The 15,325-nt window shown below is 49.5% G+C and overlaps 1 protein-coding gene across 1 annotated transcript; it reads right to left on the bottom strand.

The window, feature by feature from the left end:
* Nucleotides 1–1,621: 1,621 nt before the first annotated feature.
* SCAMP4 (secretory carrier membrane protein 4) lies at nucleotides 1,622–14,843 on the bottom strand. The gene is made up of 7 exons (XM_081846459.1): nucleotides 14,775–14,843; nucleotides 10,496–10,552; nucleotides 8,170–8,298; nucleotides 6,893–7,049; nucleotides 5,585–5,686; nucleotides 3,169–3,286; nucleotides 1,622–1,875 (listed from the first exon to the last, which is right to left on the bottom strand). Exons 2-7 carry the CDS (start codon nucleotides 10,500–10,502, stop codon nucleotides 1,699–1,701), a joined length of 690 nt encoding a protein of 229 aa, XP_081702585.1. The 5' UTR covers nucleotides 10,503–10,552; nucleotides 14,775–14,843; the 3' UTR covers nucleotides 1,622–1,698.
* Nucleotides 14,844–15,325: the final 482 nt, after the last annotated feature.

Here is a 15,325-nt window from a genome sequence, read left to right as displayed (position 1 = left end):
GATTCTGGCAAGGCCTGGGGAGGTGAAGATGAGCCCCCCCCCAAAAAAAAACAACAACACAATGCAACTGTTTGCAAAAAATAAAAACAGCATGCGTGCACCGCACACTTAAAGCACGACAATGCCAATTCATAAACAGTTCGTGGCTTCCCCGAAAGTAATCCTGGGAGTTATAGTTCGCGAAGGGCGCCGGGAATTGTTCGGGGGTTCCTGTACCCCCCCGCACCCAACTACCGTTCCCAAAACCCACCTCCAAGAGGCGCTAACTGGCAAACTGTAGCTCCACAAAGAGAACGCAAGGCGCCTGCAATCAACCCCCGGCGCCCTCCGCAAACTATAACTCCCGGGATTCTTTGGCGGGGGTGGAGGGGGAAAGGCATGGAGGTTTGAAGCGGTCCCATGGCGTTTTTAATGGACAGTGCGGACGGGGGAATAAAGGAAAGCAAAATTCTGGGGTGACATACAGCGTTTGCTGGTTCCAAAATGAAATTTTCGACCGAGGGGTCCAGTTCTATCTGGGTTATGCTGGGAGTCGAAGCCAAAAGCCGGGTGGGTTTCCAAGAGGGAGTAAAGGCAGGAGAAGGCCCCCCCCCCCATAGGCTCCATCACCCAGTCCTGTGGGGATCAAGGCTGCTGTGATATTTGGGTGGAAGAAGAGTAAGTGCTGTTCAGGATTTGTGGGGCGGGCCCAGCTCACCTGCTTATAGCGTGGGTGTCTAGGGGGTCACAGTTGGCGGCCATGGGCCCGATTCAGCTCTGAAGCTGAAACTCGGAAGGCGAAGCTTTGCTGGGTTGAAATCTGCTGGGATGCGATCCGCCAGTACCGAAGAGAGAAGCCCACTATCGTTTTGGGGTTCCCAGGCCAAACGCAAGGTCTTCCTCGTCTAGCTCAGGTAAATTGGCGTTTGGGACGGGAACGAGTAGCAGGGAAGCATCGAAAAAACACACACAGCCGCGAAGTCCTCAACCAATCAAAACTAAAGCACCCTCTTTCCCCCCTGGAGTCAACATTTCAGCATTTAACTCGGGCACCCCGAAACAAATCCCTGCATGCAGAAATTGAGCACAGAGAGAGATTCTGGTTTTCCGCCTGCGGGGACTTCCTCCGTTTTTCGCGCTTCCCCCACAACGTATCTGGAGTTCTCGCTCACCGCTGCGGCCTCAAAGGAATGGCAGAGATCGAGAACGGGCAACGCCGTTCTTGGGCACGTAACAAAAAAATAAAACAATAATCATCAAAGGCTTCTTTCTCCTCCTCTCACAACTATTTGCATGACCACGAAGGCAGATTTTAGGAAGGTTTAAGGATGTGACTTTTTTTCCCCTGGGCCTGTGTCATTCATCCATTGGCAAAAAAGTGAGAATGGACACAGGGAGAATAGAGGAATAGAAATGGCAGCTCACATCCCTCAAGGGAAACTAGTCAGACGTTGGCAACAGCCACGCTTCCTGCAGTTGCAAACCAGCAAACTCCTCCAAGTTCTTCTGCGGTCGCCAAAATTGCAAGGAGAACATTCAGATGATTTGAACCAAAAAGGGAGAGAGACAGGGGGAAAAAACCAGGGAAAAGAAGATGAACGTCAAGCGTGTTAGTCTTCCACCCAGAATTTTTAAAAAATCTGCAAAAATAAAAATTTGCACAGCGATCCGAAAAAACAAACCATCCGGGCGCAAGTCTGACGGAAGCTGGTTTCGAACTCACGGCCACCTGCCTCCGGGAGGGTAGTTGGGGACGGTCGGGTACTCAGGGAGACTGTTCCCAGAGAAGTTGCTGAACTGAGCTTCCCGGCTCGGGGGGTCCCGCCACGACCCCGTCTGCCACTCGTCCTGAGCTTTCTGGAAGCTTCCGCCGCCGCCGCGGTAAAGCCGGTGGACCTGGTTTCGGAGAGGGAGGGGAGTTTAAAAGGCGGGTCAAAACGGGAGCACCTCGCACTCAAAACCCCGCGGATAGCGCTTCCGGGAAGTGCCGAGAACTATGGAATATTCCCCGCTACCAGTTAAAAATAGGGCACGCGCAAGCACACACCATAGCTGTCAACGTTTTCCCTTTTTTAAGGGAAATAGTGGTGCTGTGGGTTAAACCACAGAGCCTAGGGCTTGCCGATCAGAAGGTCGGCGGTTCAAATCCCTGCAATGACGGGGTGAGCTCCTGTTTCTCGGTCCCTGCTCCTGCCAACCTAGCAGTTCAAAAGCACGTCAAAGTGCAAGTAGATAAATAGGTACCACTCCGGCGGGAAGGTAAACGGCGTTTCCGTGCGCTGCTCTGGTTCGCCAGAAGCGGCTTAGTCCTGCTGGCCACATGACCCGGAAGCTGTACGCTGGCTCCCTCAGCCAGTAAAGCGAGATGAGTGCCACAACCCCAGAGTCTGCCACCATTGGACCTAATGGTCAGGGGTCTCTTTACCTTTACCCTTATTCCGAATAGGATTCCTCACAAGAAAAGGGGAAAGTTGACAGCTCTGGCACACACACCCTTTTAAGCATGCCCCAACCGCAGTCAGACTCTAGTCGGTAAGACTTGAATTAAATCATATATATTTTTACAGAAAGACTCGTCCTTGCTGGTATAAATCTTCACATTTACAACCAGGTGAAGGTTTCATTTTTGGAATGATATACTTTCAGAGCAGTTTTCACAACTCTATAAAAAATTGCTGATTTGGTGGTATTACTAGAAATACGTGGGACGCGGGTGGCACTGTGGGTTAAACCACGGAGCCAAGGGCTTGCCGATCAGAAGGTCGGCGGTTCGAATCCCCGCAATGACGGGGTGAGCTCCCGTTGCTCGGTCCCTGCTCCTGCCAACCTAGCAGTTCGAAAGCACGTCCAAGTGCAAGTAGATAAATAGGTACCGCTCCAGCGGGAAGGTAAACGGTGTTTCCGTGCGCTGCTCTGGTTCGCCAGAAGCGGCTTAGTCCTGCTGGCCACATGACCCGGAAGCTGTACGCCGGCTCCCTCGGCCAGTAAAGCGAGATGAGCGCCGCAACCCCAGAGTCGGCCACGACTGGACCTAACGGTCAGGGGTCCCTTTACCAGAAATACGTAATGAAATGATTGTGAGGTTTAACAAGTTAACTGTTTACATTTGGGAAACTTTTCTGCTGTGCTTTATTGGAAGGAGAAAAACGACCGTTTCCGTAATAGAAATTTAAACGAAACCCCGCTTACCCGCAGAAGGCAGACCAGCATGACCAGTGCCGAAAACGTGAACATGATCGCCGGGATAAGCATGATCACGGCAGCGCCGACGCTCGTGCCAAAGAACGTCACGGCCGCAAGCCAACCGCTGGAAGAGAAGAAAATGGCACCCGGTCATTGCTGAATGGGGAAGCTTGCATTCTGGCACAGACTTTCTCATAAAAGCTTCCTGGCTCTGCTTTTCAGCAGTTCCCTGGGGCAAGGCCAAAGGTGGGGTCTAGCTCAGGAAGGTTGGCGTTTGGGATGGGATTGAGTAACAGGGAAGCATCAAAAAAATCACACAAAGCCCCAAAACGTTCCAAAGCCCTCAACCGATCGAGATCTCCAAGAAAAGCACCCTCTTTTGCCGCTGGAGTCAACAATTCAGTGTTTCCCCTGGTTGCCCCGAAACAAATCCCTGCATGCAGAAATTGAGCACAGAGAGAGATTCTGGTTTTCCGCCTGCGGGGACTTCCTCCGTTTTTCGCACTTCCCCCACAACGTATCTTAAGTTCTCCCTCACCGCTGCGGCCTCAAAGGAATGGCAGAGATCGAGAACGGGCAACGCCATTCTTGGGCACATAACAAAAAAATAAAATAATAGTAATCAAAGGCTTCTTTCTCCTCCTCTCACAACCATTTGCATGAGCGGAGGCTCCCGAAAATGATGCGAAAAACGGGGCAGACCTTCTCATAAAAGCTTCCTGGCTCTAATTTTCAGCAAGAAGAGCGGGAGTCTTAGGACATCAAACTGGTGCCATTTGCAAATCACTAAGTGGCGCAAATCCTATCCTTGCCCAAACCTGCTTGGGCGTCCGTCTGTCTGTCCTACAGCCCCTGTCAGGCTCAACAAGGCTTGCTCCAGGCTAGAGGCCCATCGTAAGCCGTGAGATATTCTTTCTCGTCTTGGAGGGAGTATTATTTGTGATGTGTTAAGACGACGACACAGAGAGTGAGCTGATCTATGGGACTCTCTCGCCTAACCCAGAAGGACAGCTCCTTAAGATGTTCCAGAATGTGGCAGCCAGACTGGGACTGGGAGGGGCCGCCGGGACCACATAACACCGGTCCTGAGAGATCTGCATTGGCTCCCAGTATGTTTCCGAGCACAATTCAAAGTGTTGGTGCTGACCTTGAAAGCCCTAAATGGCCCAGTAGACCTGAAGGAGCGTCTCCACCCCCATCGTTCAGCCCGGACACCTGGGTCATCTCCCAAGGGCCTTCTGGCGGTTCCCTCCCTGCGAGAAGTGAGGCTACAGGGAACCAGGCAGAGGGCCTTCTCGGTGGTGGCGCCTGCCCTGTGGAATGCCCTCCCCTCAGATGTCAAGGAAATAAGCAGCTATCTTATTTGTAAAAGACACCTGAAGGCAGCCCTGTTTAGGAAAGTTTTTAATCTTTAATGCTGTATTGTTTTTAACACTTGATTGGGATCTGCCCAGAGTGCCTGGGGAATCTCAGCCAGATGGGTGGGGTATAAATATATTATTATTATTATTATTATTATTATTATTACTATTATTATGTTTCCACCGCACATATGAAGATCGATCAGGAAATGTCCACTTGCAAACACATTGATTTTCAACTGGGCACTGTCCAAGTCCGGCCAGCCGGAATCCCACAATTTCCACGTGACGCGAAGAGAGGACCTTTCTTGGGGAATCGAGGCCCTCTTTCTCTCGACGGGTCTGGGGTGCTCCTGTGAGAGATCTCGCAGGGATTCGTGCGGCCCTGGGAGATCTTGTGAGAACCAGAGCACACAGGAGTTGGGTTCTGAAGATTTGAGTACCTTGGATTCCGAACGCCTTGGTACAGTGGTGTCCCGCAAGACGAATGCCTCGCAAGACGGAAAACCCGCTAGTCAAAAGGGTTTTCCGTTTTGGAGGTGCTTCGCAAAACAAATTTCCCTATGGGCTTGCTTCGCAAGACGAAAATGTATTGCGAGTTCCTGCGGGGTTTTTTTCCTCCCCCCCCCTTTTTCTAAGGCGCTAAGCCGCTTATCTGCTTATCCGCTAAGACGCTAATAGCGCTAATCCGCTAAGCCGTCAATGGGCTTGCTTCGCAAGACGAAAAAACCGCTAGACGAAGAGACTCGCGGGACGGATTAATTTCGTCTTGCGAGGCACCACTGTACTCGGACATTTTGGCTCCCGAACAGCGCAAACCGGAAGTAAGTGTTCCAGTTTGTGAACGTTCTTTGGAACCGAAACATCCCGCGGGGCTTCCGATTGGTTGCAGGAAGCTCCAGCAGCCAATCGGAAGCCGCACCGGACGTTCGGCTCCCAAAAATGGTTCGCAAACTTCCGGGTTTGTGACGTCTGGGCGCCAAAATATCCGGGAACTCGCCCGCCCGACTTCCAAAGTATGGCTGCGTAGCCTCAATCTTTTCAGAAACGAATAAACTTACCACGCTCCCCAGCCGCCGATGCCGACGGCTTGAATGACGGTCAGGACGAACTGGGCTCCGAAGACAAAGAAGAAAGCCATGAAGTTAAAAGAGCTGTCTGACCTGTGGGAGGAAATGGGAAAGAGAGAGGATTCAGCGGAGGCCAGGAGTCCTCAAACGGATGAAAACACTGCAGAGAGAGAGAGAGGGCCTTCTCGGTGGTGGCACCCGTCCTGTGGAACGCCTTCCCGCCAGATGTCAAGGAGATAACGATTGGACTTTTAGAAGACATCTGAAGGCAGCCCTGTTTAGAGAAGTTTTTAATGTGGGAGGTTTTATAGTATTTTTAATAGTCTGTTTTAATAGTCCCCAGCCCAGAGTGGCGGGGGAAGCCCAGCCAGATGGGTGGGGTATAAAAAATAAAATTTGTTGTTGTTGGGTGGGGTATAAATAATAAAAATTTGCTGCTGCTGTTGTTGTTGTTAAAAACTTGATGTTTTATTGTGACTTCACAATTTGTTGGATATAACAAAAAATAAGAACGGAAGCCAGCTAATAATCGGTTTATTAGGCTGCGAGTTTAGTTCAGCGGTGTTTTAAGTTAGAATTAAGAAATCAGGAGAGAAGAGAAAGGTTTGGGAAGGGGAAAATAAGAGGAAAGAGAGGAAGGGAAGTCCTACGTCCCCCCCCCAAAAAAATATGTAAGAATTTTGAAATGCAATAGAAATGCAAATAGACAGAAATTTAAAAATTACCGTATTTTTTGCTCTATAAGACTCACTTTTTCCTTCCTAAAAAGTAAGGGGAAATGTGTGTGCGTCTTATGGAGCGAATGCAGGCTGCGCAGCTATCCCAGAAGCCAGAACAGCAAGAGGGATTGCTGCTTTTGCTGCGCAGTGATCCCGCTTGCTGTTCTGGCTGCTGAGATTCAGAATATTTTTTTTCTCGTTTTCCTCCTCCAAAAACTAGGTGCGTCTTGTGGTCTGGTGCGTCGTATAGAGCGAAAAATACGGTAAACGTTCTCTCCGGCAGTTCAGAAGGGCTACATCCTAGCCGGATGGGCGGGGTATAAATAATATAAAAGAATCATAAATATTATTATTTAAAGTTCGGTGTTTTATTGTGGTTTCATAAGGCAAGATGCCGCTTCTGAACACCGCAAGGAGAAAGGTAGCACTTGGGGTGCCAGTTTCTTGATGGACTAGATTTCTCCTTGCAGAGAGGTTTTTTAAAAAAAACAAGGAAAAGGAGCCCGTCCACAGGGCTCTTAGCAACATCAGTCCTGGAGATTTTTTGGGGGGGATAAATGCAGGTGGGCAGGCCGTTTACCGAAAGGCTTTGTAGACCGGCCGGAACCAGCAGACGTAACCACAGGGGCTGAAAGCGAGGAGCCAGAGGAGCGCCAAGCCGAAGTTGGCCCCGGAACCGCCGGCGATCCACCAGGCCAGGCAGGCGATAAGATTGACACCCAAGGTGATGCAATAGACTGTGGAAGATGGGAGAGAGAGAGAAAAATGGAAAGAAAAGAAATGTCTTAAGGCAACAGAAACGGGTTTGGATAGCTCAGTTGGGTAGGGCGTGGTGCTGATTTAACGCCACGGTTGCGGGTTCGATCCCCTTACGGGACACAGCTGCAAATTCCTTTTTCTATTTTATATACGGTGGTAGCTCGGGTTACATACGCTTCAGGTTACAGACTCCGCTAACCCAGAAATAGTGCTTCAGGTTAAGAACTTTGCTTCAGGATGAGAACAGAAATCGTGCAGTGGCAGCAGCGGGAGGCCCCATGAGCTCAAGTGGTGCTTCAGGTTAAGAACAGTTTCAGGTTAAGAACGGACCTCCGGAACGAATTAAGTACTTAACCCGAGGTACCACTGTATATCTATAATTTTTATAGGTTTTTGCACATGTTTTCCAAACATAACACCCCATCTTATACAACATAACAAACCTTTGGCTATCACAGCCTAGGGCTTCTGTCAACCTCGACTAATGAGTTTCCTGATTTTCTCTCTGACTTCGCATTTTTTTAAAATACAGTGAGGGGGGCGGGAAAGTATTTGATCCCCTGCTAAATTTGCCCGTTTGCCCTCTGACGAAGAAATGACCAGTCCCTAATTTTAACGGCAGGTTTATTGCAGCTGCGAGAGACAGAATAACAACAGACGGCCTTCTTGGTGGTGGCGCCCCTCCCCTTCAGATGTGAAGGAAATAAGCAGCTATCTTCTCTTTAAAAGACATCTTAAGGCTGCCCTGTTTAGGGAAGTTTTTAATATTTGATGCTGTATTGTTTTTAACACTTGATTAGAAGCCACCCAGAGCGGCTGGGAAAACTCAGCCAGATGGGCGGGGTATAAATAATAAATTATTATTATTATAAATTATTATTAACAGGAAAACCCCCAGAAACCCAGAAGACAAAAGCCATGTAACTTTAATCGAAAACTACCTTTAGAAATATTTTCCCTTCAATAGCATTTCATTTTAAAAACCCCGATTTAAATTCTTTAAAAATCCCATTTTTTTTATTTACTTAAAAAAAAATAATCATTGATTTTTATCCACCCTGAATGTCATTTCCCGCCCCCCCCGGGTGTGAAACTTACAGATCCATAAGTGATAGATCCGTCTCACCAGCGTCTGATGATCAATGGGAATCTCGTCGGCAAAGTTCTGGTAGAAGCACGGTTTCAGCGGGATGAATTTGGGAAGGGGAGGGAAGTTGTTGACTTTCTCTGGGAAAAGAACGAGAAAAACCAAAGTGGGGGAAAGAGGTTTTGGGGTTTGCGAAACAGCGCTTTCGCCGCCGGAAGGTTAAGCCAGCAGCTCAAAAATGCCCCAAAACACAACAAATAGGAAAAGCTTTCCATTACGGAACCGGTTCCAGTCAAGATGGAGGAGACATGGTGAATCTGGCTAATCCCTAACTGAAGGCAAGATTTACGCTCCCAATTTATTTCTTGGCACCAGCTTATGCGCCTCCCCATTCTAGCTTTCAATGCTTTATTAGAGCTCTTCTCAAAGCGTTCTATGCGCTAAACAAAAAATTCCTTCCAGTAGCACCTGAAAGACCAACTAAGTTAGTTCTAGGTATGAGCTTCCGTGTGCATGCACACTTCTTCAGATACACTGAAACAGAAGTCAACAGACCCTTCTATATAGTGGGAAGGTGGGGAGGGGTATTACTCAGGAGGGTGGTGGGAATGGGTGATTGGCAGATGGCTGTGATGAGCCTGTTGACGACTCTTGACGACTGCAATAGGTCTTACAGGAAAAAGCAAGGGGTGAGAAGGTGAAAAATGGCTTTGTCATGTATAATGAGATAAGAATCCAAGGTCTTTGTTCAGACCAGGTCTCTCCATGGTTTTAAGTTTGGTAATAAGTTGCAATTCAGCAGCTTCTCTTTCCAGTCTATTTTATCAGACTAACAACCTCCGCCGTGAGGTTGCAGGAAGCTGCAGGAAAGGAAAAGCTGAGCTCTCTTCCAGCCCCAGCCCCCCCCCCCAAATGAGAGGCATTATTAATGAGAGTCTATAGCCTCACAGGGACGTGGGTGCCGCTGTGGGTTAAACCACAGAGCCTAGGACTTGCCGATCAGAAGGTCGGCGGTTCGAATCCCCGCAATGACGGGGTGAGCTCCCGTTGCTCGGTCCCTGCTCCTGCCAACCTAGCAGTTCGAAAGCACACCAGTGCAAGTAGATAAACAGGTACCGCTCCGGAGGGAAGGTAAACGGCGTTTCCGTGCGCTGCTCTGGTTCGCCAGGAGCGGCTTAGTCCTGCTGGCCACATGACCCGGAAGCTGTACGCCGGCTCCCTCGGCCAGTAAAGCGACATGAGCGCCGCAACCCCAGAGTCGGCCACGACTGGACCTAATGGTCAGGGGTCCCTTTACCTATTATCTTATCATCTGTCAGAGATATCAGTAAGCTCCAGTGGCAACTATTATAAATCCATGCCCTCGCTAGTGATTCCCGTTAAGTGCTAGCAGCCGGACTCTGGCACTTGCCAACTCACCCAGAGCAGAGAGACATCAGAAAACTGCTGCTGTCCATTACAAACTATGTATAGAGGTACCCCGGTTTCTCAAGCGTTTCAGGAGCCCAACGTTTTGGTTTTCAAACACCCAAAACCCGGAGCAATTGCTTCCATTTCTGAACGGCTTCCGCTGCGAGTTTTTCCATTTTTCCAATTGAACTTGCAGCCAGCCTTTTTTTGCGCCTCGGTTGTCAAACGTTTAGGAAGTCGAACAGACTTCCGGAACGGATTAAGTTTGGCTGTTTTGTTTTTGCTATTTATTTTGCGTTTTTGTTTCTGAGGCTTTTTTTCGTTAATTTGTTTCTGCAACTGTGTGGAACCCAGTTCAGCTACTGATTGATTGATTATGTGAGTGCAGAAATGGATAAAAGCCTCCCATCTAAACAACGACTATCATCAGTGCAGGGAAGAAAATAATAATAATTTTTATTTTTATCATCTACAATCCTGCCTTATTTATTTTACAGTACAGTACATTGATGATTGCTTTCATTTTATGGATCAATGGTCTCGTTAGATGGTAAAATTCATGTTAAATGGCTGTTTTAGGGGTTGTTTTTAAAAGTCTGGGACGGATCAATCCGTTTTGCATGGCCTTCTATGGGAAAGCCCGTCTTGGTTTTGGAACGCTTTGGTTTTGGAACGGACGTCCGTTAACGGATCAAGTTTGAGAACCAAGGCACCACTGTATTCTGTAGGAGACGTGTACATTTCAGCCCAGTGAACAGCAGGCCTTTTTGCACAATTCTCAAAACACACAGGAGCGCAACGGGTGTCAGAAGTGGCCTGAAAATCACAGAGTTGCAAGAATAATATACTCCAACCCCCTGAAATCAAACACTGTTTTTCAGACCGGTAGGGCGGAAGGCTCAAAACCGTTCCCATGAATCTCGTTACCTGCCATTTTGTTTTTCGGGTGTTTCCAACGGGGCGGTTTTCAAGTCAGAGTCGACCCTACGAGAGAAAAGACAACAATTCTGAGCCTCAGCAGAACATTTCTCGTTTCTTTGGGGCAGAGGACGCCCCCCTAAACGGAAAGTAAGTTAACTCGGCAAAGAAGCAAAACAGCAAAGCAGTGTTTCATTGACCCCCGAACCGAATACAGTGGTACCTCAGGTTACATACGCTTGAGGTTGCCTGCGCTTCAGGTTACAGACTCCGCTAACCCAGAAATAGTGCTTCAGGTTAAGAACTTTGCTTCAGGATGTGAACAGAAATTGGTGCGGCAGCAGCACTTGGGGTCCCCCCCCCAATTTGCCCACCCGTAAACTCCGATACATGGGACACGGGTGGCGCTGTGGGTTAAACCACAGAGCCTAGGACTTGCCGATCAGAAGGTCAGCAGTTCGAATCCCCGCAACGGGGTGAGCTCCCGTTGCTCAGTCCCTGCTCCTGCCAACCTAGCAGTTCAAAAGCACACCAGTGCAAGGAGATAAACAGGTACCGCTCCGGCGGGAAGGGAAACGGCATTTCCGTGCGCTGCTCTGGCTCGCCAGAAGCGGCTTAGTCCTGCTGGCCGCATGACCCGGAAGCTGTACGACTGGACCTAATGGTCAGGGGTCCCTTTTCCTTTAAGCTCCGATACGCAGCGGGTTAACGCGGCCACACTCCGCGGAAGCCAGCCACAGCCTCCTCCTTTCATCCGGGCAGACAGAAGACCCCTTTGTCCTGAGCGCCTTTTTCCAAAAAGCACCCAGGGAGAATAATACAAAGAGGCTTGTGTATGTCTCCATCTCTGCTCAGAAGCAGCCATTTTTTAATTTTTAATTTTTTTGCCAAGCAAACAGGAGCAGCTCTGCTAGAGGGTGGGAGGGCTGAATCCTAGCATAAAAACCCCAAACCACAGAGAATATTCTATTATTTCAAACAGAGGCATTCCTCCAATGGGAGGGACGGACGAATGACGACAACACAGGTTTCTCATCTACAAAGTCGTATTTCCTTCTCTTAGGAATGAATGGCTCTCCCAAACCAATTGATCCCCCTATCTTTTCCATGCGGTAAGGGAGTGTATCTCAAATTTGCCAACCCCCAACTTCTGGGGATCCCTACACAGGAGAAGGCTGCTTTAAGACAGCTGCACAGCTATTGCACTACGAATTCGGTGGGCTGGACATTTCAGATAATTATTATTATTTTATTATTATTATTATTATTATTATTATTATTATTAATATTAATATTAATATTATTATTTTTTTATACCCCATCCATCTGGCTGGGCTTCCCCAGCCACTCTGGGCAGCTTCCAACAAAATATTAAAATACTGTAATACATCAAACATTAAAAGCTTCCCTAAACAGGGCTGCCTTCAGATGTCTTCTAAAAGTCTAGTAGTTGTTGTTCTCTTTGACATCTGATGGGAGGGCGTTCCACAGGGCGGGTGCCACCACCGAGAAGGCCCTCTGCCTGGTTCCCTGTAAAGTCGCTTCTCGCAGTGAGGGAACCGCCAGAAGGCCCTCGGCGCTGGACCTCAGTGTCCGGGCAGAACGATGGGGGTAAAGACGCTCCTTCAGGGATACTGGACCGAGGCCGTTTAGGGCCTTAAAGGTCAGCACCAACACTTTGAATTGTGCTCAGAAACGTCCTGGGAGCCAATGTAGGTCTTTCAGAACCAGTGTTATGTGGTCTCGGCAGCCGCTCCCAGTCCCCAGTCTGGCTGCCGCATTCTGGATTAGTTGTAGTTTCTTGGTCACCTTCAAAGGCAGCCCCACGGAGAGCGCATTGCAGTAGTCCAAGCGGGAGATAACCAGAGCATGCACCACTCTGGCCAGACAGTCTGTGGGCAGGGAGGGTCTCATCCTGTGGACCAGAGGGAGCTGCCCTCGACACAGAGCTGACCTGCACCTCCATGGACAGCTGTGAGTCCAAAATGACCCCCAGGCTGCGCCCCTGGTCCTTCGGGGGCACAGTGACCCCATTCAGGACCAGGGAGACCTCCACACCCGCCGGCCCCCTGTCCCCTCAAAACAGGACTTCTGTCTTGTCAGGATTCAACCTCAATCTGTTGGCTGCCATCCATCCTCCAACTGCCTCCAGACACTCACACAGGACCTTCACCGCCTTCACTGGTTCTGATTTAAAAGAAGGGTAGACCTGGAGACTTCTGGGGGTCCACAATGATCCCAAGGCAGCCCCGCACTGACGCTGGCCTGTACCCCTGCGTAAACCACTCGCCGATTTAGCTGCCAAGCATAGTCTTCCCATACCAACTGTTTTTCTGCTTAAAAAGGGAAAGGAAATGTCTATGCGAGATATCCTAGTTTCCTGCCATCTCAGATGAATGAAAAACATCCCTTGCTGAGGTTGCGAAAGCCAAGGTCACGTTCCCAGAAAACGGCATGATCAGGGAATGCCGTTTCAGTTAAATCTGTTTTAAAAGGACTACTTTATTTTTGCTATATTTTAAATTGATTTAGGCAGGCTAGGCCGACTTCTTAAATTGGTCCACCCCATGCCGTGTGTCTTAATAATAATAATAATAATAATAATAATAATAATAATAATATAATACTTTATTATTTATACCCCGCCCTTCTGGCTGAGTTTCCCCAGCCACTCTGGGGGGGGCTTCCAATCAAGTGTCAAAAACAATACAGCATTAAATATTAAAAACTTCCCTAAACCGGGCTGCCTTCAGATGTCTTTTAAAAAGAAGATAGCTGCTTATTTCCTTGACATCTGACGGGAGGGCATTCCACAGGGAGGGCGCCACCACCGAGAAGGCCCTCTGCCTGGTTCCCTGTAACCTCACTTCTCGCAGGGAGGGAACCGCCAGAAGGCCCTTGGAGATGGACCCCGGTGTCCGGGCTGGACAACGGGGGTGGAGACGCTCCTTCAGGTATACTGGACCATTTAGGGCTTTCAAGGTCAGCACCAACACTTTGAATTGTGCTCGGAAACGTACTGGGAGCCAATGCAGATCTCTCAGGACCGGTGTTATGTGGTCCCGGCGGCCACTCCCAGTCCCCAGTCTAGCTGCTGCCTTCTGGATTAATTGCAGTTTAAATGACTCTTATAAACAGAACTGCAGCTTAAGGGTGCCAGGACTCACAGCTTCCTTTACAAGCGACAATTACCAGGATTCAGCTCCCGTGAACTACCGTGGGAACTGTAGTTCAAGGGTGCAGGGAAGGAACTGTAGCTCTGGGAGGTCTGTGCCCTCGGAAAACTACCGTTCCGATAAGACAAGGACTCTTTATACCACTCCAAACGTCGTGGCTCCCCGTGGGAACTGTAGCTCAAGGGTGCTGACCTCCCAGAGCTACAAGTCCCAGCACCTTCAAACTACAGTTCCCAGGATTCTCGATTCAAGCCTTCCACCTGCAAAATGAACGAGGCAAAAACCTCTCCCCCCGTGCATTCTACAGTTTATATTTTGTTTGTGCGTGTTTATTCCTTTCCCCTTTTGACTCTCTGGAGGGTCCTTGAGGAAGCATACCGCCCCCCCATATATACATATTATATTATAAAAGCATAAAAACCGACTGTTGCATAGCAAATGCACTGATACCAAACCAACTAAGAACGGTAACAATGAAAATGACAACAACAATAGGAATAATAATGACAACAACCATAATAAATATTATTTACAGACCCAAAACAACTGTTGCACCGCAAACTCAATGCACCACTTTGCAAAAGCAACTGAAGCAAATGCAATTATTGCTGCAAGTCAAATCTAACCAATCTAAATGCACTATTCTAGGAGCTTCTCTCAGGGCCGTGTACTAATATAATAACAGTTACAATGATAAGGATAATAAATATTTGTTAAAACATATTATAAAAACATAGCAAAACCAACTGTTGCATAGCAAATGCACCGCTACCAAACCAACTAAGAACGGTAACAATGAAAATGACAACAACAAGAGTAATAATAATGACAACAACAATATTATTTACAGTATATACCCAAAACCAACTGTTGCACAGCAAACTCAATGCACCACTTTGCAAAACCAACTGAAGCAAATGCAATGATTGCTGCGAAGAGGAATTGCAGTACCGGCCCAGCAATGGCCTTGCACACGCGCCGTCGTGCAACACGCGCCCTTTGCCCGGGCTCCTGGTGCAAGCCCCGCCCCCGCCCCCCAGCCAGCCAATCAGCGGCCTCGCCGGGCCTGAGGGCGTTTTGGGAAGCGGGAGCCGCGGCTCCGGGTCCGTTACCTCCGCCGCCGCCTCCGCCACCATCAGCCGCCGCCGCCAACGCCGCCCGTCGCTCTTTTCTTCCCCCCCAAACCGGCCCTCCGGTGCCACGCGGTGGCCTCTGGGAGTCGTAGTCCGCGAAGAGGCTCCCCTCATAGGGCGTCAAGGGAGGCCGGACTGCAACTCCCGTCGGCCACCGCGGCCGGTCGCCCAACACCGCCCTTCGCTCTTTTCTCAGGTTCCCCGCGGTGGCCTCTGGGAGTCGTAGTCCGCGAGGAGGCTCCCCTCATAGGCCGTCGCGGTAGGCGGGACTGCAACTCCCGTCGGCCACCGCGGCCGGTCGCCCAACACCGCCCTTCGCTCTTTTCCCCGCCCTCCGCTTCCGCGCGGTGGCCCCTGGGACTCGTAGTCCTCGAGGAGGCTCCCCTCATAGGCCGTCGCGGGAGGCCGGACTGCAACTCCCGTCGGCCACCGCGGCCGGTCACGAGATGGCCATCCGCTTGCGGGCGCCTAGGGAGAGAGAGAGGGGGAGGGAAGAGAAGAACATAGACTTTTCTTGTAGACTCGCACGC

Source organism: Podarcis erhardii (genome assembly GCF_964252035.2).
Source record: "Podarcis erhardii genome assembly, chromosome: 18".
Taxonomy (NCBI): Eukaryota; Metazoa; Chordata; class Lepidosauria; order Squamata; family Lacertidae; genus Podarcis; species Podarcis erhardii.
Note: the sequence above shows the minus strand (reverse complement) of the source record. Positions and strands in the feature narration are given on the sequence as shown.